The sequence below is a fragment of the Dendropsophus ebraccatus genome, chromosome 15, assembly GCF_027789765.1.
Source record: "Dendropsophus ebraccatus isolate aDenEbr1 chromosome 15, aDenEbr1.pat, whole genome shotgun sequence".
Taxonomy (NCBI): Eukaryota; Metazoa; Chordata; class Amphibia; order Anura; family Hylidae; genus Dendropsophus; species Dendropsophus ebraccatus.
Window position 1 is genome coordinate 59,943,466 of NC_091468.1, and position 26,203 is coordinate 59,969,668.

At 46.9% G+C, this 26,203-nt stretch overlaps 1 protein-coding gene across 3 annotated transcripts in view; it reads right to left on the bottom strand.

The window, feature by feature from the left end:
• Positions 1-366: 366 nt before the first annotated feature.
• KCNK17 (potassium two pore domain channel subfamily K member 17) overlaps positions 367-26,203 on the bottom strand; it is a 31,374-nt gene continuing 5,537 nt past the window's right edge. The window contains exons 2-6 of one of the 3 annotated variants that reach the window (XR_011360222.1): positions 4,282-4,396; positions 2,299-2,465; positions 1,876-2,044; positions 1,154-1,497; positions 367-1,112 (exon numbers count right to left, since the gene is read on the bottom strand). Coding sequence is in view for 2 of the 3 variants with exons in the window: in XM_069954209.1 (XP_069810310.1) it covers positions 1,220-1,497; positions 1,876-2,044; positions 2,299-2,465; positions 4,282-4,396; positions 7,618-7,668 (780 nt within the window). In the remaining variant the exon portion in view is untranslated. Of the gene's footprint in view, positions 1,498-1,875; positions 2,045-2,298; positions 2,466-4,281; positions 4,397-7,617; positions 7,814-26,203 lie in introns of those variants that run through there. The other 2 variants (XM_069954209.1, XM_069954208.1) reach the window with 2 other exon arrangements.

Genomic DNA, 26,203 nt, shown 5'->3' on the forward strand with positions numbered 1-26,203 from the left:
GTTTTTATCAGCATTTAGTGACATGCTTTTCAGCAAGACTCATGGACATAGACAACAATAGACAGACTCTGTCCCCTTGAGATGAATGTGAAACATTAATGAGCGTGCTCTGTGACCTGTGAAGAGGTTATTCCACAGGAAGCTGCTATTGTCTCCTCTATCTACTGGTATCACATGACACTGCAATGCTGTACAGATCATTTTACAGCAGCCTCCTCTTATCACCACAGACAGAACAGGAAGTCTCAGCTTAGTTTTAGTGGTAAGAAAAAAAAACTGCAAGATTTCAGGATTATTTTATAATATAGATAGAAAAATGGAAAATTAGAAAATAAAAAGTCGCCAAAAATATGTAAAAACATAACATAAAAACATTATTTACAAAATAAGTCTTTTTCTTATGACACATTCCCTTTAAGGAGACCACTCACATATACTAAGGATCTGGGGCACCAGAGTATTTGTGTTAATGCTGTGTGAAGCCACAGACAGTTGCATAGTGGAATGTCAGGGGCCCCCAGCAGCACAGAGTATTTCAGGGGTGATGTGTGTCAGTGACCTCTCCAGCACAGAGTATTTCAGGGGCGATGTGTGTCAGTGACCTCTCAGGCACAGAGTATTTCAGGGGCGATGTTTGTCAGTGACCTCTCCAGCACAGAGTATTTCAGGGGCGATGTTTGTCAGTGACCTCTCCAGCACAGAGTATTTCAGGGGCGATGTTTGTCAGTGACCTCTCAGGCACAGAGTATTTCAGGGGCGATGTTTGTCAGTGACCTCTCAGGCACAGAGTATTTCAGGAGCGATGTGTGTCAGTGACCTCTCCAGCAGAGTATTTCAGGGGCCATGTGTGTCAGTGACCTCTCCAGCAGAGTATTTCAGAGGCCATGTGTGTCAGTGACCTCTCCAGCAGAGTATTTCAGGGGCCATGTGTGTCAGTGACCTCTCCAGCACAGAGTATTTCAGGGGCGATGTTTGTCAGTGACCTCTCCAGCACAGAGTATTTCAGGGGCGATGTGTGTCAGTGACCTCTCCAGCACAGAGTATTTCAGGAGCGATGTGTGTCAGTGACCTCTCAGGCACAGAGTATTTCAGGGGCGATGTGTGTCAGTGACCTCTCCAGCAGAGTATTTCAGGGGCCATGTGTGTCAGTGACCTCTCCATCACAGATGTTGCTCCGGTATACTGTGGACATGCTGTGCCCCCATCCATTGCCCGGATCTCACTGCGGTGAGTCGGCTCTGCTGGTGCTGGAGGCGGAGTCTGTATCTTCGGGTCCCTGCAGAGGGGTGGGGCCTTGTCCGTTCAGGCTTGTGTCAATGAGCTCCACGTCCCTTTTCTCGTCCTCTTTCCTCTGGCAGCACGGGCAGTAGTTTCGGGCGCTCTCCAGGAGGTTTATAGACAGGGTGATGATGAGAGCGAGCCACGCCAGGCCGAACAAGATCCACAATGACACGATGTTCCTGTACCAGTTAGGATAGTCCTTGCCTGGGACCTGCCCTGGGGAGAAAACAGTGTGAGGCTCTATCCACAACAACAGTGTGCAGCCAATGTTATACCTCTCAGATGGGACTGGGGAGGATGTGAGGAGAAGTATTACTGTTCCTCCTCCTGGGTGCTGCCTTCAAAAAACAGCGCCACACTGCTGCATAGGTTGTGTCTGGTATTGCCTCTCAGCTCCAGAGATGTAAATGAGAATAACCTGCAATACCGCACATAAATGTGGAAAGAAGTGGCCCTATTTTGGAAGAAAGCAGCCATTTTTTTTTAGTTTAAAGTGATCCCCCACTCTGGAGATGCCTGTTGGTTCCAGGATGTCAGAATACCCAATGTGGCACCAGACAACACCTCGACCTCTGCTACATCTTTGATACTTACCGACGACATAGTCTCCAAAACCAATAGTGCTGAGGGTGATGAAGGCATAGTAGAAACCCTCCTCATAGGTCCAGCCCTCCATCGCCCTGAAGAGGATTGGCGGCAGAAAGAAGAAGAGCAGGAGACCAATCACCAGGGCGCAGGAGCTGGTTAAGAACTTTACAGCTTTCTGCAAGAAGAAACAAGAGTGTCTCCATCAGCGAGAGTACTGCAATACCGGATATGGCCACTACCGCATGACCGGAGCTGTGTCTGGTATGAAGAAGTCCCAGCACTCGCAGCCCCTGCAATCAGCTGGTCACCAGGGGTGTTGGGAGTCAGACCTCCACCAGTCTTGCAATGATGTTCTGACCTAAACACGTTATGTACTGGGGTCACATTCAAGGTCAACCCAAGGAGAAATCATTCCCCGTTTCCTCTTACCCGCCGTCCGAGTTTCTTTCCTAGGAAGTTGGTGGATTTCTGGACAAGGCCTAGCATCTTCTGCCCAATGCGGTTCAGCAGGATCAGATTTAATGGAATCCCAAAGAGGGCAAAGAAGACGCAGAAGATTTGGCCAGCAGAGGTGTTGGGGGCCAGGTTCCCGTAACCTGCAAGTGAGAGGAGGAAAAAGCTGATACATTGTATCCAGGAGTGTGAAGGTTCTTACATTGTATCTGGGACTGAGAGGGAGGAAGTTCTTGCAGTGTTTCCAGGAGTGTGGATGATGTCCCCAACCTGGGAGATGTTCTCTAGAACCAAATAACAAAGGGGGAAACAAAAGGACTAATGTAGAGAAATTCTATGTCTGTGATTGGCCCATGCCATTCCTCTCCGGGTGCTTGGAAAAGCTGGATCCAGTCCTGAGAGAAGTTTCCCCAGAATTAAATCCAGCTTTTCCAGGAACTCGGAGCGGAGCGTCATGGAGCTGCCCAAAGTTCAAAGGCAGCAGACTGACAAGCTGTCCGCCAAGCATAGCGAAACACGGTATATTCGCTCATCCAGACTTAACTATTTTGGCCACTAGGTGTCTCCCTTCTCTGTTGTCCACTGTCAGGCAAATAGGTTACTAGTAGCGGACTGACCACCATAGAAGTAGGGGCAGGGTTTGGCATGTGCTATGTGCAGGAGAGAGAGCCTGAGCTGTTACCTATAAGCTGAGCCTGTTTGTCTCCTGAAAATGATTTACACTGATCCTCAAAGGTAAAGCAAGGCTTCCCTCTTATCTCTCAGTACCCATAAAACTGCTATCTATTGATGCCAATAGTGCTACAGTGTAATCTACCCCTCCCCCTCAGTGCATCAGTAACCCCATCACCACCCATTATATAGTGCTGTATAAATCATCAACCAGCAAAGTGGCGGCCTGCTCAGTGCACCCGCACTATGTCATGGCACGGGCTGAATTTTGTGATGTTACTGGCAGGGCAACTAAGTAAAAGGAAATCCCTGTGTGTGTACTACTGGCAAACAGCCCAGCTGTACTCCTGCCCACTGATATAGAGAGAATGATACATAGCTGTGCACCATGGAGGGGCCAATATCAGCAGTGACATCACTAACATCACACTCACATCCAGGGAGGTTATAAAGATCTTTGGAAATGACAGGGACACTTTATGCTTCATATACAGAAGACTGGCAGAGATCTGCAGGGGCAGTAGAGAGGGCCGGGGATACATAGAAGTGGTGATGCCCGTGGGTACTGATGCATCTAGTAACAGCTGCTTACCCCTTGTAATCTATTGTAATATTATTACATTTAGGAATGAGCAGTGAGATGCACACATAGCAATGTTTTTATAGCACTGTGTTAGTGGAGTATACCTGTAGTACATGACATCATCTCCACAGCCACACAGAAATGACTGTATCTGCCATCGCTCTCACTAGTATCATAAGATGTTGTAGCATCTATCTACAGGATGCCGATGCCTGGCCCGGCGCACACCAGATGATGAGGCAGTGCTGCTCTTATTATACCATGAGAACTTTCTACTAAACCTGCAGCACTGATTATAGGCAGATAAATGCTGACACCTAGTGGACACTAAGGTAACTGCAGCCATGTTATGTGTTCAGGTCATCACGCGCTATAGGACAAGAAGAATAATGCTGTAACACAGTGCCCCAATAACACAGCTGACCACAATGTTCTTATACTGCCAGGATAGTGCAATGGTGACTAAATTACTACATCACAGGGTTACATTATAACAGTTATCAGTGATAGGTGCAGCAAACAAGAGCTCTAATCCCCATCAGTACAATGCTCAGAAGTGGGGTTCCTCCAGAAGGATGACTACTTCTAGAAAGTGTCTCTACACTCTAGGAAAGCAGCGGGCACTCCACCGAGGATACCTACAACCAATACAGCGGGGTTCAATCATCTGTAACTATCATCAGTGATAAAGTCCTGGTGCTCACCGATTGTTGTGATGGCCGTCACAGAAAAGAAGAAAGATCCAGTATAGTCCCATCTATTCGTACTGGTGCTATTCCCCAGAAGAGGCACCCCGCTCTTATAGGCCTGAATGATACCCTGAGGGAAAATCATATAGTAGTTATAATACATTGTACATATAGGAGCAGTATTATAGTAGTCATATTCCTGTATATAGGAGCAGTATTATAGTAGTTATACGAACTGGAGAGAGTGGAACGGCTGCACATCCCATCTATGGCTGATACTAATGCCGCTAGGCCTATATTAAAAATCAACACCAGAGTGTATGTATATGAATTGATCAAGCCATATTGCCCTGTGTACCACCGCGCAGGTCCTCTGGTCCACACGGGTCCCTACGCTAACTCCACACCGTGTCGGTCAGCGACCGCCAACCCCGCAAAGCGTGCACATGCAGGGAAGGGAGGCCATGGAACTGCCCTGCAACCCCAATGTCACAGGACCAGACCCAAAAAGCCCCACCAAAACCCAGCCAGCACCACCGGCGGGGAAGGCTGCCCCCAAACGACACAAGTATGGATATGGTATTACACTTACCATTGCTGCTCTCACAGAATGGGGAAGACATAGGGTCCAGACATGTGAGCACAGGCATATCCTGCTAATTTTGGTCATGTGGGTCTTATAAAGGAGTGCTAGCTGTTCAGAGAGGGAGAACTGTGAAACACGAACTGGAGAGAATGGAACGGCTGCACATCCCATCTATGGCTGATACTAATGCCGCTAGGCCTGAGCGGTGGTACACGGGGCAATATGGCTTGATCAATTCAAATACAGACACTCTGGTGTTGATTTTTAATATAGGCCTAGCGGCATTAGTATCAGCCATAGATGGGATGTGCAGCCGTTCCATTTTCTCCAGTTTGTATTATAGTAGTTATATTCTTGTATATAGGAGCAGTATTATAGTAGTTATATTCCTGTATATAGAAGGTAGTATTATAGTAGTTATATTCCTGTACATAGGAGCAGTATTATAGTAGTTATATTCTTGTATATAGGAGTAGTATTATAGTAGTTATATTCCTGTATATAGGAGCAGTATTATAGTAGTTATATTCCTGTATAAAGGAGCAGAAACAAAACGTGGTCAGCGCCCAGCAGAATAGATGGTGCTTCTTTAAAAAGGAATGTCAGAGCACAAAGGTATATCCCCTGGATACCGGGGTATGTATAGTGAAGAAGAAAAAACTGGATTCCTTCAGCTCACGTAAAATCATTCAATTTTATTTCAGTAATTCATTAAAACGACAGCCGACGCGTTTCGGGCCTAACCTGGCCCTTAATCATGGCATCTGTGATCTGTACAATTACTGGGAAAAGAGGATAATATCTCCCATATTCAGAAAGTCCCCAAGAAACAGGGAGTCTCTATGGGACCAAAACAGCAGGGGAAGCGCAAGTAACGCCGCATGGAGTCGCGGCGTATATATATAGTATATATAGTATTATAGTAGTTTTATTCCTGTATATAGGGGGGCAGTATTATAGTAGTTATATTCTTGTATATAGGAGCAGTGTTATACTAGTTATACTCCTGTATATAGGAGCAGTATTATAGTAGTTATATTCTTGTATATAGGAGCAGTATTATAGTAGTTATATTCCTGTATATAGGAGCAGTATTATAGTAGTTATGCGGTTCAGGGAAGAAACAGAGTGCTGCACCTCACACCTATGGCTGATACTAGTGCCGCTAGGCTAAAATAAAAAACACATCAGAATTTTGTGTATGAATTGATCAAGCCATACTGCCCCATGTACCTCGTGCCGGTATCTGATACACATGGGTCCCTACACTAAGTCCACACCGTGCCAGTCAGTGGCCACCAACCCCGCAGGCGTGCACAGCCAGGGAACGGGGGCCATGGGACGGCCCTGCGACCCCCATGCCACAGGACCAGACCCAAAAACACCACACCAGAACCCGGCCAGCACCGCCGGCGGAGAAGGTCGCCCCCAAACAGCACAAGTCTGGATAAGGCATTACACTCACCATAGCTGCAGCAAACAGAATGGGAAAAAACAGGAGGGATTAAAACCATGTGCACTCAGGTGTCTCCTGCTAATTGCGGTCATGTGGGTCTCACCAGGAGGAGTGCAAAACACGGAGAAAAGAGAGAAACAAAATGCGGTTCAGGGAAGAAACAGAGTGCTGCACCTCACACCTATGGCTGATACTAGTGCCGCTAGGCTAAAATAAAAAACACATCAGAATTTTGTGTATGAATTGATCAAGCCATACTGCCCCATGTACCTCGTGCCGGTATCTGATACACATGGGTCCCTACAATAAGTCCACACCGTGCCAGTCAGTGGCCACCAACCCCGCAGGCGTGCACAGCCAGGGAACGGGGGCCATGGGACGGCCCTGCGACCCCCATGCCACAGGACCAGACCCAAAAACAGTAGTAGTTATATTCTTGTATATAGGGAGCAGTATTATAGTAGTTATATTCCTGTATATAGGAGGCAGTATTATAGTAGTTATATTCTTGTATATAGGAGCAGTATTATAGTAGTTATATTCCTGTATATTCCAACAGTAATATATATATACAGTGGTGCCTTGGATTACGAGCATAATTCGTTCTGGGACAGTGCTTGTAATCCAAATCCACTCTTGAACCAAAGCAACTTTTCCCATAAGAAATCATAGAAATGCAGACAATTGGTTCCACACTCCAAAAATAAATATTTATTATTCTGAATAACATGTAAAACAAATGAAACAAACATTCAGAAACAAGTTACTGTACAGTAATGAAGAGGATGGAAAACACAAGGGCTGATAGAGACTGCAGGGAGCATGAAGGAATGAGCAGGGCAGATGTGGGCACATACATGCAGCGCTCTCTGTCTGGGGAGAGAGGGGTTACAGCTATGGAGAGATTACCCCCACAGTCCTGTCCCCTGATGTAAGCCCCAGCCTGAAGTGGATCTGCTATGATTTGGAAGGTGAGGGAGACTTCCTGTGTCAGAGTACAGTGCTGTAGACCCCGCTATGTAGACCATGCCCCTCCCCCACTCCCCCTCCCTCCCATCCAAGTCACAATTTTGAAAAACTGTGAGCTCTTAAACCAAAACTGTCTTAAACCAAGTTACTCTTAAACCAAGGGACCACTGTATTAACTATCATTCGATTCTATTTGCTCAGTTTACCGCAGTTATTTTACAATGCTAATTTGCTTGGTTACCTCAGGTTTATGATGTTTCATTACATGATGAGGTTGCAGTTCCTGCTATTCCTTGTGTTTTATGAGGTGGGGAGAGTCCGTTCCTCACAAAATATTTACCTTAGGAAGTATGTTCTTCAGGCAGCAAGGGGTTAAATGTTTCATGTCCATGAGTTGTAATGTAATACCCCGGTGCTGAAGTTTATAGTTCACTCATCAGGCAGCGGCTTCTGTACAGGGTTGTTGGTTGATCTGTTATATTATTATCCTCAGCTCTCCTTACTGCTGAGGGGTCTTATTCTGAGGTTATGTCACTTTGTGCTGCTGCAGTGTCCCAGAACATGCAGACTACTACTCCTATTATGGCCATTTCTCTTGCTGTGTCAATGCCTGTTCTGGTAAGTGTTTGCACTGCAACTGCTGCTGGTTTTCCCCTAGTATTCTCTGGTATTGTGCATTTTCATGTGTATTCTCATGTATTCCTGTGTATTATTACAGTGTACAGTGGTATGCAAGGCTGTTGATCACGTGACCTGTAACCATGGTTCCTCCAATGGCCGACTAGCTCTGGCCAGGAGCAACCATGTGACCTCCCACTTCCTCCTAACAAGTGAGTCTTCCCCCTGCTTCCAAGCAAGGAGGATGTGTGTCGTCCCTCTCCTGCCTCAGAGGAGTTGGGCTTCTTCTCTGCAGCCTTTTCACCATAAGCAGAGTGACTGATTCTGCTGCTGTATTCAAGTCTTCGGCTGTTTCTGCCTGCTCAAGTGACCGGATTCTTCTCTCTCATCTGGGTGTCATTCCGTTATCTCTCCTCATCGCTGCAAGGATTCACAGCAAGTATTATTCTCAAGCTAATCCACCCAGCAACGCTATTTCTCTCATACTCCTACTCCCATCATCCGGCACGTATTCTCACAGCCTATGCAGCACCACTCCTGCTTTATTTGTCAAAGCCTGCTATATACCCGGTTGCGTCCGGACAGAACTGTTGCTACTAGTTACCTCATCTATAATAAAACCGCTGTTACTGAACCCTGGCATTGGTGTCCACTAACTGGTGCCCTGACTAGGTGCAGCGAAGAATCGCATGCCCATCATCACCCGCAGATTCCTCAGACCGGCCCTACAGCTGTGCTGCCCTCAGGCCTATACCGTGACAAGTATACACCCTGCAGCTGCCCCAGTCATTGCCCGCTCATAACACCAGCACTGCGGAAGTGGCCCCCAGGGGCCAGGGCATCGCATTTTTGGCGTCACGAACAGGATACAGACTGTGTTGTGCCAACTGTCAGTGTCCCCAGAACTGTACTGCTAATTCCCCCAGAGGCTTTGCTATTGCCGCGCTGCGGCCTGCTAAGGGGTCAAGTCAACCGGTGACGCACTGTCTTCGCGCGCGCGCGCGCGCTCCGCCCCGGCCCTGCAGTATCCAAGCCTCTGTTGCAGGAGGGAAGGAGATTGTGCCCGGACCGCCGGAAGTGTTGATGCTGACTTCCGCCCTATTCCTCTCCGGTCCCGGACACCCTGCCTATCGGTGCCTGCTGTTCCCGAAAGCTCTCCTCGCCCCTACTTTCTTCCAGGCGCCTTACACCAGAACCCCTCGTCATGTCCACCGGCCATCACAGTGACTCTGACGGGTCCGGCAGTTCGCCGACGGCCCGAAGAAGGCTTCCCGCGGCTCCCGTTGCTATGGCTACCGCAGCGGTCCCATTCTTCATTGGGCCCAACAATCTTCCCAGTTATAAAGGAGAACCCCACACGTTGGCTGATTTCAAGGAAAAAATTTCCCGCACCCTTGAACTTGTCTCACTCTCTCCCACTCAGCAGGTGCAGTTGCTGCTAGGACAACTTGAGGGTCCCGCTGCCGAGGAGGTGCGGTCATGGCCAGCTACGGAGAAAGCTAATGTACAACAGATCCTGACCCGGCTGAGTAAAGAATTTGAGGTACAGTCACCCACGGAGGTCCGCCTTAAGTTTTATGATCGACGACAAAGGCCAGGTGAGACCCTCAGAGACTATGCACTAGCACTCCAATCTGCCTACCGGGCCCTGAGACAGGTTGATACCATAGACCCCTCGGCTGTGGAGAGTATGATCACCGACCGCTTCATAGAGGGGGTGGACTCTAGACTCATCCAGAGCCAACTGCGTATGCTAGCTGCCCAAAACCCTACAATGCCTTTCCTGGACTTCAAGACTCTGGCTCTGAGGGTGGTTGGCATTGACAATCCCTGTGCCGGCTGTACTCCAGGTCCGGATTGCCCGGATCCGGTGGGACCTATACCCCCACCTCCAGTGCCCACTATGGTTCCACCAGTTTCCGCTATACAAGCCGCCCAACAGTCTATCCCGGCTAATTCACCAGCGATCCCTGCTCTCCTTACGCAAGTGGTTGACTCTCTCTGCCAAGCCCTAAGGGGGCTACAAGGGGCCTATCCAACACCTCCACCACCACAGGACCCCTGCCCTGAGTATTCAGTTCCCGATCGGCCCCCTCCACCGAGACTTAGATCCCCTGAGCGCCCCTATTGCCGCCACTGTAGGCGACATGGACACTACCGCTCTCAGTGCTATCAGTTAAACGGGCTACCCCTGGGTCCGAGGGCCAACACCCAGGAGGTCGAGATCCAGGCCCGCAGGAAGCACAGTGGTTCTCAAGGTTCCTCTCACAATGCCCGCATGTGACTCTCTGGGTGGACGGAGTCCCCCTGGAGGCTCTGGTAGATACAGGTTCCCAGGTTACCACTATCCCGAGGCATGTGTTTGAAGAACATTGGGATCTGAGAACCCTAGGTCCAGTTGAGAAATACCGTCTGAAACTTATTGCTAGTAATGGTCGTCCTATTGTGCAACTAGGTTACTGGGAACCCACTGTCTGCATAGGGAAGCGGGAGCTAGCGCGTCAGGGTATCATTGTTACTGAGGCTCAGGGAGATAGTGGGACCGTGGTATTAGGCATGAATATTATCCGTCATGTATTCACTGAAGTGTTGGATGCCTTGAATGCCTCTATGTCTTGTGCTATGTCTCCTCAGTACAGGCAAGCCGTTCAGAAGACCATAAAGGTGCTCGCCGCTCAGCGGAAATTTGCCAATCCTCGAGGAGAAATCTGCCGTGTCCGCACTAGAGATGCTCGTCCGATCACCATCCCAGCTAACAGTGAGTTCCTCATCTGGTGCAGGGTCCGTCCAGGCCTCAACAATGCTGATTATGTGGCCCTTCTGGATGCTATTGAAATTGAGGGGCAACCTCTTGTCAGGGCCGCTAGAAGCCTGGTGACCGTCTCCAATGGTCAGGTCCCTGTCCGTCTGGTGAACCTTGGAGACTCCTCAGCTGACCTACCCAAGTTCACCACCGTGGCCATGTTATACCAACTCGATCCTGAGGACATCATCTGTGAGGAGACCATCGCCTATCAGAGTTCCATCCGTGGCACTAAAAGGGACTCAAACAGGGCTCTCGCCCCTTGGTGGGATGAACTCCATATTGGCGATGCCAATACCCCACTTGAATACCTCCACGGCATCCTCAAGGTGGCCAAAAGGTATCACGAGGCCTTCAGCAAACACTCCCTCGATTTCGGGAAGACCAACCTGGTCCAGCATCGGATCAACACTGGGGACCATTTGCCTATCAAAGAGAAACATCGGCCAATCCCTCCTGCCAGCTATCAGCAGGTCAAGAAACTGCTCAAGGAGATGAAAGACTCTAACGTTATCCAAGAAAGTCAGAGTCCGTGGGCTGCCCCTATTGTCCTCGTGAGGAAGAAAGACGGTAACATCCGGTTCTGCGTGGATTATAGGAAGATAAACACAATCACCCACAAGGATGCCTATCCTTTGCCCCGGATCGAAGAGTCTATTGCTGCTTTGGGGTCAGCCGCCTACTTCTCCACCTTGGACCTCACCAGTGGGTACTGGCAGGTGCCCATGGCACCCGAAGACCGTGAGAAGACGGCCTTCACCACCCCCATGGGACTATTCGAATTCACCAGCATGCCCTTCGGTCTGTGCAACGCCCCCGCTACCTTCCAGCGGTTGATGGAAAGGTGTCTCGGCCATCTCAACTTTCAGAGTGTCCTGCTCTACCTAGATGATGTGATTGTCTATTCACGTACCTACGAAGATCACGTCCATCATCTGGCTGAAGTGTTCCAGGTCCTAATCGATCACGGCCTGAAAATCAAGCCTTCCAAGTGCCACCTTCTCAAACCCCAAGTGAACTATCTGGGGCACGTTGTGAGTGCTGAGGGGATACGACCCGATCCAGAGAAGATCTCGGCTGTGGAACACTGGGATACCCCTAAGACCGTCAAGGAGGTGAGAAGCTTTCTGGGATTTGCCGGCTATTACCGCCGCTTCATTCCCCACTTTGCCCAAGTGGCCGAGCCCCTCAATGAGTTACTCCGGGGTTGCCCTCGAGAAAGCTACAACCGACGACTCCCCGTCGAGTGGTCCGAACGGCAGGAGGTTGCTTTTCAAACCCTGAAACGCCTGTTGACCACGCCTCCTATCCTGGCCTACCCGGACTATAACCTTCCTTTCCGGCTTTACACAGACGCCAGCTTCCAAGGCCTGGGAGCTGTGCTGTCCCAGGTTCAAGATGGCCAAGAGAGAGTCGTAGCTTATGCCAGCCGGAGTCTTCGGGGTGCTGAAAAGAACGATAACAATTATAGCTCCTTCAAGTTGGAGTTACTAGCCCTAGTGTGGGCCGTCACTGAAAAGTTCAAGGACTACCTGGCTGCCACCCCTGTTACCATCTATACGGATAACAACCCGTTGGCGCATCTCAACACTGCTCGGCTGGGCGCCCTGGAGCAGCGGTGGGCTTCTCGACTGGCCAATTTCCAGTTTGAAATTAAGTACCGCAGTGGCAAGGCTAACGTCAATGCAGACCTTCTGTCCCGACTATCCAAGGGCGAAGAGGCCCCAGAGGACAGCGATCCGTAGAAATGCCTTACTTCTATCAAAGGTTCGCTACCCAGAGTGCTATTGATGTAGACGGGCCTGAAACGCCTTCGCCTCCACCTAGGGCCCCGCAAGACTTGGCCAGGTGGCAGACCATCCAGGAAGAGTCCCGTGTCCTGGGGGAGATCTATGACTACCTCTCTACTGGTCGGGTCCCCATGCGGATAAAGAGGCCCTATCCTGATGTCGAGCTAAGGCGACTCTGGAGGCAAAGAAAGAGGCTCTTCTTACAGAAGGGACTGATCCTGCGGAACTCTCTTGATCCGGTCTCTGGGGAGAGGTGCCACCAGATCCTCATTCCCCGACGAGACGCTAAGATGGTGCTAGATGCCTACCATGACCGGTCCGGTCATTTCGGGGTACACAAGACGGAGGCCACTATCCGACAGCGGTTCTACTGGATCGGGATGAGGGCTGACATCGAGAACTGGTGTGCTGAGTGCCCTGCCTGTAATATCTCCAAAGCTGGGGGAAGAGAAGTCAGGGCCCCTTTGCATCCAATCACCTCCCACCGGCCGAATCAGCTAGTCGCCCTGGACCATGTGAAGCTAGCCCCTACAAGATGCGGGTATACCTACGCCCTCACCATGGTTGACCACTACTCCAAGTGGGTAGTCGTGGTACCTGTCAGGGACTTGACCGCCAAGACCACTGCTCTTACTTTTTACAAGGAGTATGTAAAGCACTATGGGTGCCCAGAGTCTCTGCTGACGGACCGGGGTCCGGCCTTCGAGTCGCAACTTTTCCAGGAGCTGTGTGCCTACCATGAATGTAAGAAGCTCCGCACCACGGCCTATCACCCTCAAGGGAATGGTCTGTGTGAAAAAGTTAACCAGGTCTTTATCAACATGCTCCGAACGGCTTCAGTGACCAAGAGAGTAGAGTGGCCCCACTTGTTGGATGAACTAGTGGAGATCTATAACAATACCACTCATTGTTCCACTGGCTACTCCCCGTTCTACCTGATGTTCGGCCGCCAAGGCCGACTTCCTCAGGACCGTGCTCTTGGAGTCCAAGCTCCTGACACCTTCAACCCCCTACCTGAAACGGACTGGGTTCGGGAACATCAGAGGAGAATCCAGGATGCCCGGGAAATTGTTGACCGGAGGATGGGGGAGGCTCAGCAGCGCCAAGAGGATGCCTACAACCTAAGGGCGAATGCCACACCACTACAAGTGGGGGATAAAGTTTGGCTAAAGAAATATCATCGCTCTCACAAACTTGAAAGCCTTTGGGAGCCTGAGCCCTATGTCATCTCCTCTATCCCTTACCCAGAGACTGATGTGTATGAAGTCAAAAAGCCTGGGCTAGCCCCACAGACGGTGCATCGGAATAGGATAAAACGTTGCACTAAGGAGGACCTACAGGGCCTTACAGCACCGTGTCCGGTACCTGCATCCACGCCTCCGGCTCCCCCAGCAGCTCCAGCTAAACCTCTCTCTCTGGAAGAAATGTTCCAAGTTGAACCGTTCCTCATGGCCGTAGGCTATCCAGCGTTCCCTGTACCCGTTTCAGCGGTTTCTCCACTTCCAATTGTGCCTCCAACGACTCCATCTTTACAACCAGACACTGGGGGTGATCTTCCACCGGTACCTGCACCAATCACTGTTGAAGAGGATCCTCCGCTGAGAATGTCTGAGCGCTCTACCAGGGGAATTCCTCCACTTCGCTACAGAGACCAGAGCCCTTAAACTGTTTTTGTTGTCTAACTGTTTTGTTCCAGTTCCTGCAACGTTTAAGGTTCGTGCCTGGTCCTCCTGACCAAGTTCCCTGTACTAACCAGCCATGAGCTGATGGACACTTACAGTAACAAAAGGTTCTCTAGTGCCTGTCCCAGAGCCTTTTACATGGACGATGTCTAATTGCCTAAAAGAGACTCTACCTAACAGAGACACTTAATCCATTCCTTCCTAATGCACTTTCCTGTGATTGTGTGTTCCACACAGGGTATTATTGCACTTTTTTCTACTATTGCATTCCAGTGTTATCGGAGTCTTTGTATTTCCTCCTCTGAGTAAGCACAAGGTTACATAGATAGCCTCAGAGTAGAGTGCCTCTTTTGTAAAACAGTATATTTTCCAGTGTCTGAGTCAGATAGCTCCTCCTCTGAGTAAGAGAAGTCAGTATACATATACCTCAGAGAAAGTCCAGTTTATGTAGGAGTGTATTTTCTCATCCAGTCTCAGTATTGTGTAATATAATATCTATAGCTGGAAAGATTTAGTTGAGCCAGTTCGTATGCAGATTTTTCTCAGATTTTCATTCAGATTCATGTGAGCCAGTTCTCCTCAAGACCTCGCAGTATTTGTTGTCTGTTGTGTTTCCCTTCCTTTTGTTTCCAGTATTTGTTCGCCTCTGTCTTGTCCCAACACAGTAGTTATCACACATAGTCATACCTAACATTCACACTTGTCCATACATATCGCACCTTGGATACCTTTTCGTGTGTTTGGCCTGTGGAGTGCTTGTGTGTGTGATTGAGTGGTATGAAAGGGAGCTCCCCATGTATGTTTGCTTTTGGTATTTTGTTCTTTTCTCTTCCAGGTATCCAAGACACTACTCAGACACGCCAAGGTAGTACACAGGTCTTCACGTTCTTTTCCAGTAGGGTAACACATTTAACAGAAAACCTACTGTCTAACTGGCTGGAATATGGAGGGTCACCCGCCAGCAGTTAAGTTGTCCTGGCTTACATGTCAGAGGGTTCACGCACTAGCTACCTGGTCGCCAGAGTACGTTAGGCACCCCTAGGTGAAGTCCTGCCACTAGGGTTTCTCATCCTCTCTCTCTTCTCACCTGTGCCTTGGGCGTGGGAAACACACACCTCATCACACTCACTCTCATCATTCATTCCTGTTGTTTGATTGTCCAGTCTATTCATGTTTGCTGCCTTCTAGATTCGCCGAGGTCGGCTCAAATTTGCTAGGGAGGTATGCAGTGTCCCAGAACATGCAGACTACTACTCCTATTATGGCCATTTCTCTTGCTGTGTCAATGCCTGTTCTGGTAAGTGTTTGCACTGCAACTGCTGCTGGTTTTCCCCTAGTATTCTCTGGTATTGTGCATTTTCATGTGTATTCTCATGTATTCCTGTGTATTATTACAGTGTACAGTGGTATGCAAGGCTGTTGATCACGTGACCTGTAACCATGGTTCCTCCAATGGCCGACTAGCTCTGGCCAGGAGCAACCATGTGACCTCCCACTTCCTCCTAACAAGTGAGTCTTCCCCCTGCTTCCAAGCAAGGAGGATGTGTGTCGTCCCTCTCCTGCCTCAGAGGAGTTGGGCTTCTTCTCTGCAGCCTTTTCACCATAAGCAGAGTGACTGATTCTGCTGCTGTATTCAAGTCTTCGGCTGTATCTGCCTGCTCAAGTGACCGGATTCTTCTCTCTCATCTGGGTGTCATTCCGTTATCTCTCCTCATCGCTGCAAGGATTCACAGCAAGTATTATTCTCAAGCTAATCCACCCAGCAACGCTATTTCTCTCATACTCCTACTCCCATCATCCGGCACGTATTCTCACAGCCTATGCAGCACCACTCCTGCTTTATTTGTCAAAGCCTGCTATATACCCGGTTGCGTCCGGACAGAACTGTTGCTACTAGTTACCTCATCTATAATAAAACCGCTGTTACTGAACCCTGGCATTGGTGTCCACTAACTGGTGCCCTGACTAAGTGCAGCGAAGAATCGCATGCCCATCATCACCCGCAGATTCCACAGACCGGCCCTCCAGCTGTGCTGCCCTCAGGCCTATACCGTGACAAGTATACACCCTGCAGCTGCCCCGGTCATTGCCCGCTCATAACACCAGCACTGCGGAAGTGGCCCCCAGGGGCCAGGGCATCGCACTGCCTCTCAGCAGACTCTCTATGACCACGTTTTGGTATCTAATCATTTGGAAGTTAAGTTTATACACCATGTAATGAAAAGTTCCTATAATGCTTTGTTTTTCCTTTCATTTACACATCTCTGCTAAGATAAAAAAAAAAATGTAACAGAAAAGAGGGGGAAAAAATCTATGCAGCGTGGTATATGAGCCAGCAGGTGGCGACCACACGCTTAATGTATTCTGCAGTATTATCACCGAGACTTATCTGTTAACATGTCTGTAATTAAAATGTGAAAAATGTTGCATTGTAATCTCAGACCTGACAGTTATAAGTTCATAATGCATGCCTCAGCTGCTGCAGAACCTCATAATGCATGCCTCAGCTGCTGCAGAACCTCATAATGCATGCCTCAGCTGCTGCAGAACCTCATAATGCATGCCTCAGCTGCTGCAGAACCTCATAATGCATGCCTCAGCTGCTGCAGAACCTCATGCATGCCTCAGCTGCTGCAGAACCCCATAATGCATGTCTCAGCTGCTGCAGAACCTCATGATGCATGCCTCAGCTGCTGCAGAACCCCATAATGCATGCCTCAGCTGCTGCAGAACCTCATAATGCATGCCTCAGCTGCTGCAGAATCTCATAATGCATGCCTCAGCTGCTGCACAACATCTTAACGGGAGCCTGTCACCAAGACAACGCCACAACAAACAATTGGATACACAGCATTATAAAATGCATATTTTTATTAGTTACTTCAAAATAGCTCCCTGTACTGGGTCGGAGAGGGAGAAAGGTAGGGGCAGGGTCTGCATAACAGGATCTACAACACTGTATTCTGACCCAGGAAGTCTCCCTCACCTTCCAAATCATAGCAGATCTACTTCAGGTTGGGGCTTACATCAGGGAACAGGACTGTGGAGGAAATCTCTCCATAGCTGTAACCCCTCTCTCCACGGACAGAGAGTGCTGCTATACTTTGCCCACATCTGCCCTGCTCATTCCTTCATGCTCCCTGCAGTCTCTGTCAGCCCTTGTGTTTCCCATCCTCTCCATTCCTGCTATAATGTGCCTGCACTCACACTCATCTATACACACTGCTGCTATAATCTGCCTGCACTCACACTCAGCCATTCACACTGCTGTATAGAGAAGTTTCTGTCACTGTCCCCCTGCACAGCTCTGTCATTCTCACTTCCTGATTGGTCCATGCTGAACATTCCCCCCACCCCATTTCTGTCATGTGACCACAGACCTCTGACAGCAGATTCTCTATTCTAGCCTGTTGTACTACGCTACTGAATTATGGGGATCTGCAGTTCCATCCTGTATGTACAAACTGCTGCTGTTTTTCAGGTTTATGCACTTTATATACATTATACACCACGTGCTCATTGCTATACTGTAATGTAACTTATAATATGACATATTTAGCTGGCGATGTGGAACCAATTATCTGCATTTCAATGATTTCTTATGGGAAAATTTGCTTTGGTTTAAGAGTGGATTTGGATTACGAGCGCAGTCCTGGAACAAATTATGCTCTTAATCTAAGGCACCACTGTGTATACAAAAGGTATAGCTGCCAAATTACTAATCATATACCCGCCTCTATCATGTACTTATATTACATTTGCAAAACTATATCACATAGACATTGCATATATCAACACAGTGGTTATGCTATTACACTCATCTGTTATTGTACACATAGATAATTCCACATCTCCCATATGTCATATACAAGCACTACATGTGCCGAGCTATCTAACATGAACATCACCTATATAAACACAATGACACACCCCATATTGCACATTATCTACTATTGTACACATCAGTAATTGCACAGCTCCCACATACAGATCATCAAAATTCCCCCATCTTCTACAGATTCTAACCCCGACGCATGTTTCGCCACAGTTGGCTTTCTCAAGGGGCATTGATTATATTGGTATACCTGCTGGAACCTTTGTATATAATACCAAGACAATGCTGTCTAATCTATTGTCATTGTGTTATAGAGCAGGAATAGCTGAGAAGATTGATACATAACTTTGTGGGAAAATATTCAGTATAACTTGTATACAGCGCTCAGGGGACCGTCAACCATTTCTGCCAATACAAAAGGGAAATAACTTTGGGTGGGTGAATAGATTACTGGTACCTAATCCCCCTCCAGGTAGGTATGTCACAGTCTGCCGATCCGCAGATACCACACAGTGATCGCCATTACAAAAATTCCAGTTTATTGGCAACGCGTTTCAGATGTTTCGTAGCCACCTTTATGAAGCCTTACAATCTATAAAATTACACAGAAATCACAAATAGTTATAAAAATGTACATGTACAGAAATTAACAGCTGGGTTGCGTCACATATGTCTGTCCCCTGACGTCAGGCCAGACATGCCCCTCCAAGCTCCATGGACCGGAGATACGTAACAATCAAAGTTCATCCGAACGTTAAATAATAATTTAATTGGAGTCTAGAATTTACCAGTCACTTATCAGTCCCCCTTCCCTGTATCCATCCCCTCCTTGTATATCCCCCTTCCCTGCATCCATCCCCTCCTTGTATATCCCCCTTTCCCTGTATCCATCCCCTCCTTGTATATCCCCCTTCCCTATATCCGTCCCCTCCTTGTATATCCCCCTTCCCTGTATCCATCCCCTCCTTGTATATCCCCCTTCCCTGCATCCATCCCCTCCTTGTATATCCCCCTTCCCTGTATCCATCCCATCCTTGTATATCCCCCTTCCCTGCATCTATCCCCTCCTTGTATATCCCCCTTCCCTGCATCTATCCCCTCCTTGTATTTCCCCCTTCCCTGCATCCATCCCCTCCTTGTATATCCCCCTTCCCTGTATCCATCCCATCCTTGTATATCCCCCTTCCCTGCATTCATCCCCTCCTGCACACACACACACACACACACACACTCCTCCCCGCTCACTGTTGGTGCATATAATAGCACATACAGCAAATGGTGAACGAAGAGCAAGTGAGTGCTGATCTGATAGGTCAGTGCTTGCTTGCTCCTAAACATTGGAAGGTCGAACGCGGCACAACCTAGCTGCTCCAGATTTCTGTACATGTAAGTTATTATAAATTTTTGTGGTTTGTCTGTAATTTTATAGATTGTAAGGCTTGATAAAGGTGGCTATGGACAGTGGCGTAGCTACCATATAGGCAGACCATGCCACTGCTACGGGGCCCATGGACTAAGGGGGCCTGCAGGCACCTGGCCCTTTAACTTTGAGCATTTGAAATTGATGCAGCACTCTGACTGACAGAGCAAAAAGCCATTGGCTCCCTGCCCTGCCAGTCTCTTGTGGCCAGAGGCAGCATTACACCTCCAGCCTCAAGAGACCACCCCCCATACACATACTCACCTGGCCCAGTGCAGTCCCCCAGCATTTGTTTTCCCAGGCCAGGTGAGTATGTGGGAAGGGGGGTTGCCGTACATGATTCCAGGGACCCTATACGTTGCCAATAAAATGGATTCCTTGTAACAGCGGGTCCATGTGTGTATCTGCGGATCAGCCGACTGTGACATACCTACCTGGAGACGGATTAGGTACTGGTTATCAATCCCCAAACCTGAAGTTCCCTTTTGTATTGGCAAAAATTGACAGTCCTCTGAGTACTGGATATTACATCCGGGGATACTATACCACAACCTCCAGAAGTGGATGTCTATGTTGAATGGAGAACCAGGGGATAAAGTTGCCTAAAACGCCAACGGTGGAGGTGACACGTTTGCCCAATAACACCGGGTGAGTCTGTAAATCACAAGTTATACTAAATCTTTTCCCATAAAGATATAAATCAATCTGCTCAGCTCCTTTTCCTCTGTAACATGATGCGATAGCTTAGGTAGCATTTTTATGGTGACTGCTTCCCTTTAACACACATTTCGGCTCCAGCAGAACATTATGATACACCTCAACTGCTGCAGAACCTCATCATATACACACCTCAGCTGCTGCAGAACCTCATCATATACACACCTCAGCTGCTGCAGAACCTCATCATATACCCACCTCAGCTGCTGCAGAACCTCATCATATACCCACCTCAGCTGCCGCAGAACCTCATCATATACACACCTCAGCTGCCGCAGAACCTCATCATATACACACCTCAGCTGCCGCAGAACCTCATCATATACACACCTCAGCTGCCGCAGAACCTCATCATATACACACCTCAGCTGCTGCAGAACCTCATCATATACACACCTCAGCTGCCGCAGAACCTCATCATATACACACCTCAGCTGCCGCAGAACCTCATCATATACACTCCTCAGCTGCCGCAGAACCTCATCATATACACACCTCAACTGCCGCAGAACCTCATCATATACACACCTCAGCTGCTGCAGAACCTCATCATATACACACCTCAGCTGCTGCAGAACCTCATCATATACACACCTCAGCTGCTGCAGAACCTCATCATATACACACCTCAGCTGCTGCAGAACCTCATCATATACACACCTCAGCTGCTGCAGAATATGAAGGTACACCTCAGCTGCTGCAGAACCTCGTAATACATACCTCAGCTGCAGAACTTCATCATATAAACACCTGCAGATTCTGCAGCAGGTGACATGTGCGGTATAAGGAATAATGATAAAGGGTTGATATTTATATGGGGGGTTGTCTCTCTGTCTGAGGATGGTGACCGAAAATGTGATGTGACCATCTCTGGCTGATATACATGACATTGTATCTGTTATCAATAATTTGTATTGCGTATAAAACCAGAACCATTCTATCAGTAACCCCCCATCCCTATCACAGGAGATTGTTACATTGTATTACATATTTACATAAACAAATGAGAATCCACATGTGACATATTACACCATTCATTTATTCATATTATAATAAATTATCTGTTTTTATCCTCCAGTAACATCCAGAGCTGAACTCACTAGTCTGCTGTTACATCATGTCCTATCCTCCAGTCACATCCAGAGCTGCACTCACTATTCTGCTGTTACATCATGTCCTATCCTACAGTCACATCCAGAGCTGCACTCACTATTCTGCTGTTACATCATATCCTATCCTACAGTCACATCCAGAGCTGCACTCACTATTCTGCTGTTACAACATGTATTATCCTCCAGTCACATCCAGAGCTGCACTCACTATTCTGCTGTAACATCATGTCCTATCCTACAGTCACATCCAGAGCTGCACTCACTATTCTGCTGTTACATTATGTGCTATCCTCCGGTCACATCCAGAGCTGCACTCACTATTCTGCTGTTACATCATATCCTATCATCCAGTCACATCCAGAGCTGCACTCACTATTCTGCTGTTACAACATGTATTATCCTCCAGTCACATCCAGAGCTGCACTCACTATTCTGCTGTAACATCATGTCCTATCCTACAGTCACATCCAGAGCTGCACTCACTATTCTGCTGTTACATTATGTGCTATCCTCCGGTCACATCCAGAGCTGCACTCACTATTCTGCTGTTACATCATATCCTATCCTACAGTCACATCCAGAGCTGCACTCACTATTCTGCTGTTACATCATATCCTATCCTACAGTCACATCCAGAGCTGCACTCACTATTCTGCTGTTACAACATGTATTATCCTCCAGTCACATCCAGAGCTGCACTCACTATTCTGCTGTAACATCATGTCCTATCCTACAGTCACATCCAGAGCTGCACTCACTATTCTGCTGTTACATTATGTGCTATCCTCCGGTCACATCCAGAGCTGCACTCACTATTCTGCTGTTACATCATATCCTATCATCCAGTCACATCCAGAGCTGCACTCACTATTCTGCTGTTACATCACGTCTTATCCTCCAATCACATTCAGAACTTTGTATGTTAAAGGACAACCATGTGACTCTGATTTTAGCTGTAAGTGAGGATGGGGTCCCCTCCTCACCACACTTTCTCCATATTACTGCAGCAGGGCAGCCTATACCACCATGACTCGTATGCTACTGACTGCAGAAATAGAAGCACAGTAACAAGAGGACGGGAAGAGGCCCTGACCCTAAATCCTAAACACCGCACCAACTAGGCCCCCAGCCCTTCCAGACACAAAGCCCACATAGAGTATAGTACAATACACCTGATATACAAAGCCTGATATGCAAAAGCCTCCAACTACACCTCCTGCGTATTTTGACAGTTACAGACTTGCAATGCATGCTGGGAGTTTTCAGTACTGCAACTCCCCACAATGCCTGTAGGTCCACAGCACCCAGGCTATGTTGGGAGTTGTAGTTTTTTTTTATCAATTATGCTCAGTAAGGCATTACATGGGGTACAAAATATACGTGGGTCTCTACCTCCTAAATATAATCCATAGCTCTTTATCTGACCTAACTTGGTGACTGAGTGATCCCAAACATTGGTGTATACACCCCCTCCCCATATGCTCATATAAAACTCATCAATTATATACATTATAATGTACAGGTGTCACTGCCCCTAAATGCTTCTATAGCCGCCTTATAACCGCACACTAGAGATGACTGAATCTGAAGCACATTTGGGTTCCTCTGAACCTGATCGCTCTGCATTTGATTATCGGTGGCTGAAGGAGTTGGATGCCGCCCTAGGGAGTCCTGGAAAACATGAATACAGCCTATGGCCATGTTCACACTATGGCTATGTTCCCACGTCATAGAAACATTGGCCGTTCATTAATTCCAGCCATAGGTAGCTTTACACAATGGCTGTTCATGGGGATCTGCGGTTGTTTTTAGACCGTGTGAACATAGCCTATAGATGTATCCATGTTTTTCAGGCAGCCTTAACAGTATGGTCACCATGTGGCGGTATAATTTGTCCATTGTATTATGAATTTATGGTAATATTGGCTCTCATTATATAGATCTTTGGTTAGTAACAGAATGGTGGTAATATACTGTATATGGGGATATTTGTTCTTCATTATATTGGTTATGTCACTCGCGTCCATCTGGGCAAAAGTCTAGGGAGAAAGGGAAAACCGGATCCAAAAACTGGCCCTGGGGCCCATAGTAGCCTTGTTACTTACTATAGATACTATGGGAAAGCCATATTTTGTGTCTGTAAAAGATCCCTTGGCTGTGAGAGGAATATAAGAGGGGACCAGTCAGTACAGGAGAGGGGCGGCAACTAGTCATCTGGGTGGGAAGCTGCCTGTGACTAGTCACGGCTCTCTGCCTATCAGCGCTCTCTGCGGGGATGATTGACAAGCAGAGAGACTGGTTATTGCTTGTTGGTTCGTGCTGATTGGATACTAAAGAATCTACGAATAATTAAAGGGGTTATGCAGGATTGGAAAAACATGGCTTCCATGCTTACAAAACCGCATCACACCTGTCCACATTGAGGTACTGAAGCTCTTCCCCATTTATTTCAATTTAGTTAAGATGCAGAACTGAACATAAAAACCCACAGAAGGGAATGTGACTAGAAGAGAAAAATGTAAAAACGTATTAAGCAAATGATGCTGAGTTACTGTGCGATACATACACTTTATCAGAAAAAACAACATTCTCCTTTAAGGAATTCTTGTACATTTTGTAACTGCAAATCTTAAGTACAAAATACAGAAGGGATACGTGGAAAATTCCGCTTCCTGTCACTGAAATTCTCTGGACTTTCTTCTCCCTCCATCCAATCAGCAGCATCCACGGAGGTCATAGACTCCAGGCCGCTGCTGTAAGGAGATAAGAAGAGGGAATTCAAGGAAAAACAAGGCACTTATAAGTCTAAACAAATAGCGGGACCGCCCCAAGAATATACTAAGAGATCCGGCCAAAAGCAAATAATTCTTCATGGGAAGCTTCAAAGCAAATAAAGGAAAATCCACCCAGGTATAAAATTCCCAGAGATGCCTAAAATAATTTCCATCATTCTCTCTACCATATCAGATGTCATCCAGACCCCTCATCTTCCAGAAAGAAAACTCTGATAGTTAACAGGAAATGCTACAGGAGTAACGGTAATACAGTACACTATGAAATGTAACTAATATAATACTGATCCTATATACAAGAATATAACTACTATAATACTGCCTCCTATATACAGGAATATAACTACTATAATACTGCTCCTATATACAAGAATATAACTACTATAATACTGCTCCTATATACAAGAATATAACTACTATAATACTGCTCCTATATACAGGAATATAACTACTATAATACTGCTCCTATATACAGGAATATAACTACTATAATACTGCTCCTATATACAGGAATATAACTACTATAATACTGCTACCTATATACAGGAATATAACTACTATAATACTGCTCCTATATACAGGAATATAACTACTATAATACTGCTCCTATATACAGGAATATAACTACTATAATACTGCTCCTATGTACAAGAATATAACTACTATAATACTGCCTCCTATATACAAGAATATACCTACTATAATACTGCTGCTATATACAAGAATATAACTACTATAATACTGCCCCTATATACAAGAATATAACTACTATAATCACGAACTGGAGAGAATGGAACGGCTGCACATCCCATCTATGGCTGATACTAATGCCGCTAGGCCTATATTAAAAATCAACACCAGAGTGTCTGTATATGAATTGATCAAGCCATATTGCCCCGTGTACCACCACGCAGGTCCTCTGGTCCACACGGGTCCCTACGCTAACTCCACACCGTGTCGGTCAGCGACCGCCAACCCCGCAAAGCGTGCACATGCAGGGAAGGGAGGCCATGGAACGGCCCTGCAACCCCAATGTCACAGGACCAGACCCAAAAAGCCCCACCAAAGCCCAGCCAGCACCACCGGCGGGGAAGGCTGCCCCCAAACGACACAAGCATGGATATGGTATTACACTTACCATTGCTGCTCTCACAGAATGGGGAAAACATAGGGTCCAGACACGTGAGCACAGGCATATCCTGCTAATTTAGGTCAATTCATACACAAAATTCTGATGTGTTTTTTATTTAGCCTAGCGGCACTAGTATCAGCCATAGGTGTGAGGTGCAGCACTCTGTTTCTTCCCTGAACCGCATAACTACTATAATACTGCTCCTATATACAAGAATATAACTACTATAATACTGCTCCTATATACAAGAATATAACTACTATAATACAGTTCCTATATACAGGAATATAACTACTATAATACTGCTCCTATATACAAGAATATAACTACTATAATACTGCTCCTATATACAAGAATATTACTATAATACTGCTCCTATATACAAGAATATAACTACTATAATACTGCTCCTATGTACAAGAATATAACTCTATAATACTGTCCCCTATATACAAGAATATAACTCTATAATACTGTCCCCTATATACAAGAATATAACTCTATAATACTGCTCCTATGTACAAGAATATAACTACTATAATACTGCTCCCTATATACAAGAATATAACTACTATAATACTGCTCCTATATACAAGAATATAACTACTATAATACTGCTCCTATATACAAGAATATACCGTAACTCTATAATACTGTCCCCTATATACAAGGATATAACTCTATTACTGCTCCTCTGGGGATAGAGATCACTGTCATCACACAGCCTGTTGTTACATTGTACCCCCCATCTATAACTTTTACTGCACTACATTAGATCTCTTCTAATCTTAAAAGGAAGTTGGAGTAAAGTCTTCTAAGATTGTAGATTTTTATTTGATGTTTTTGATTTTCTTTTATGGTTTTATATTACACTAATTAGGTATCATAAATTGCTGTTCCAGGTGCTGAGACTTTGCCTGAACCTTACCCATTGGATTTTTTCTTTTTATCCATTTTAATTATAATCATCCCCTCAAACCTTTCATGGCCCCAGTAACTGGAGCTCCACACCCCAACTGAGCCGA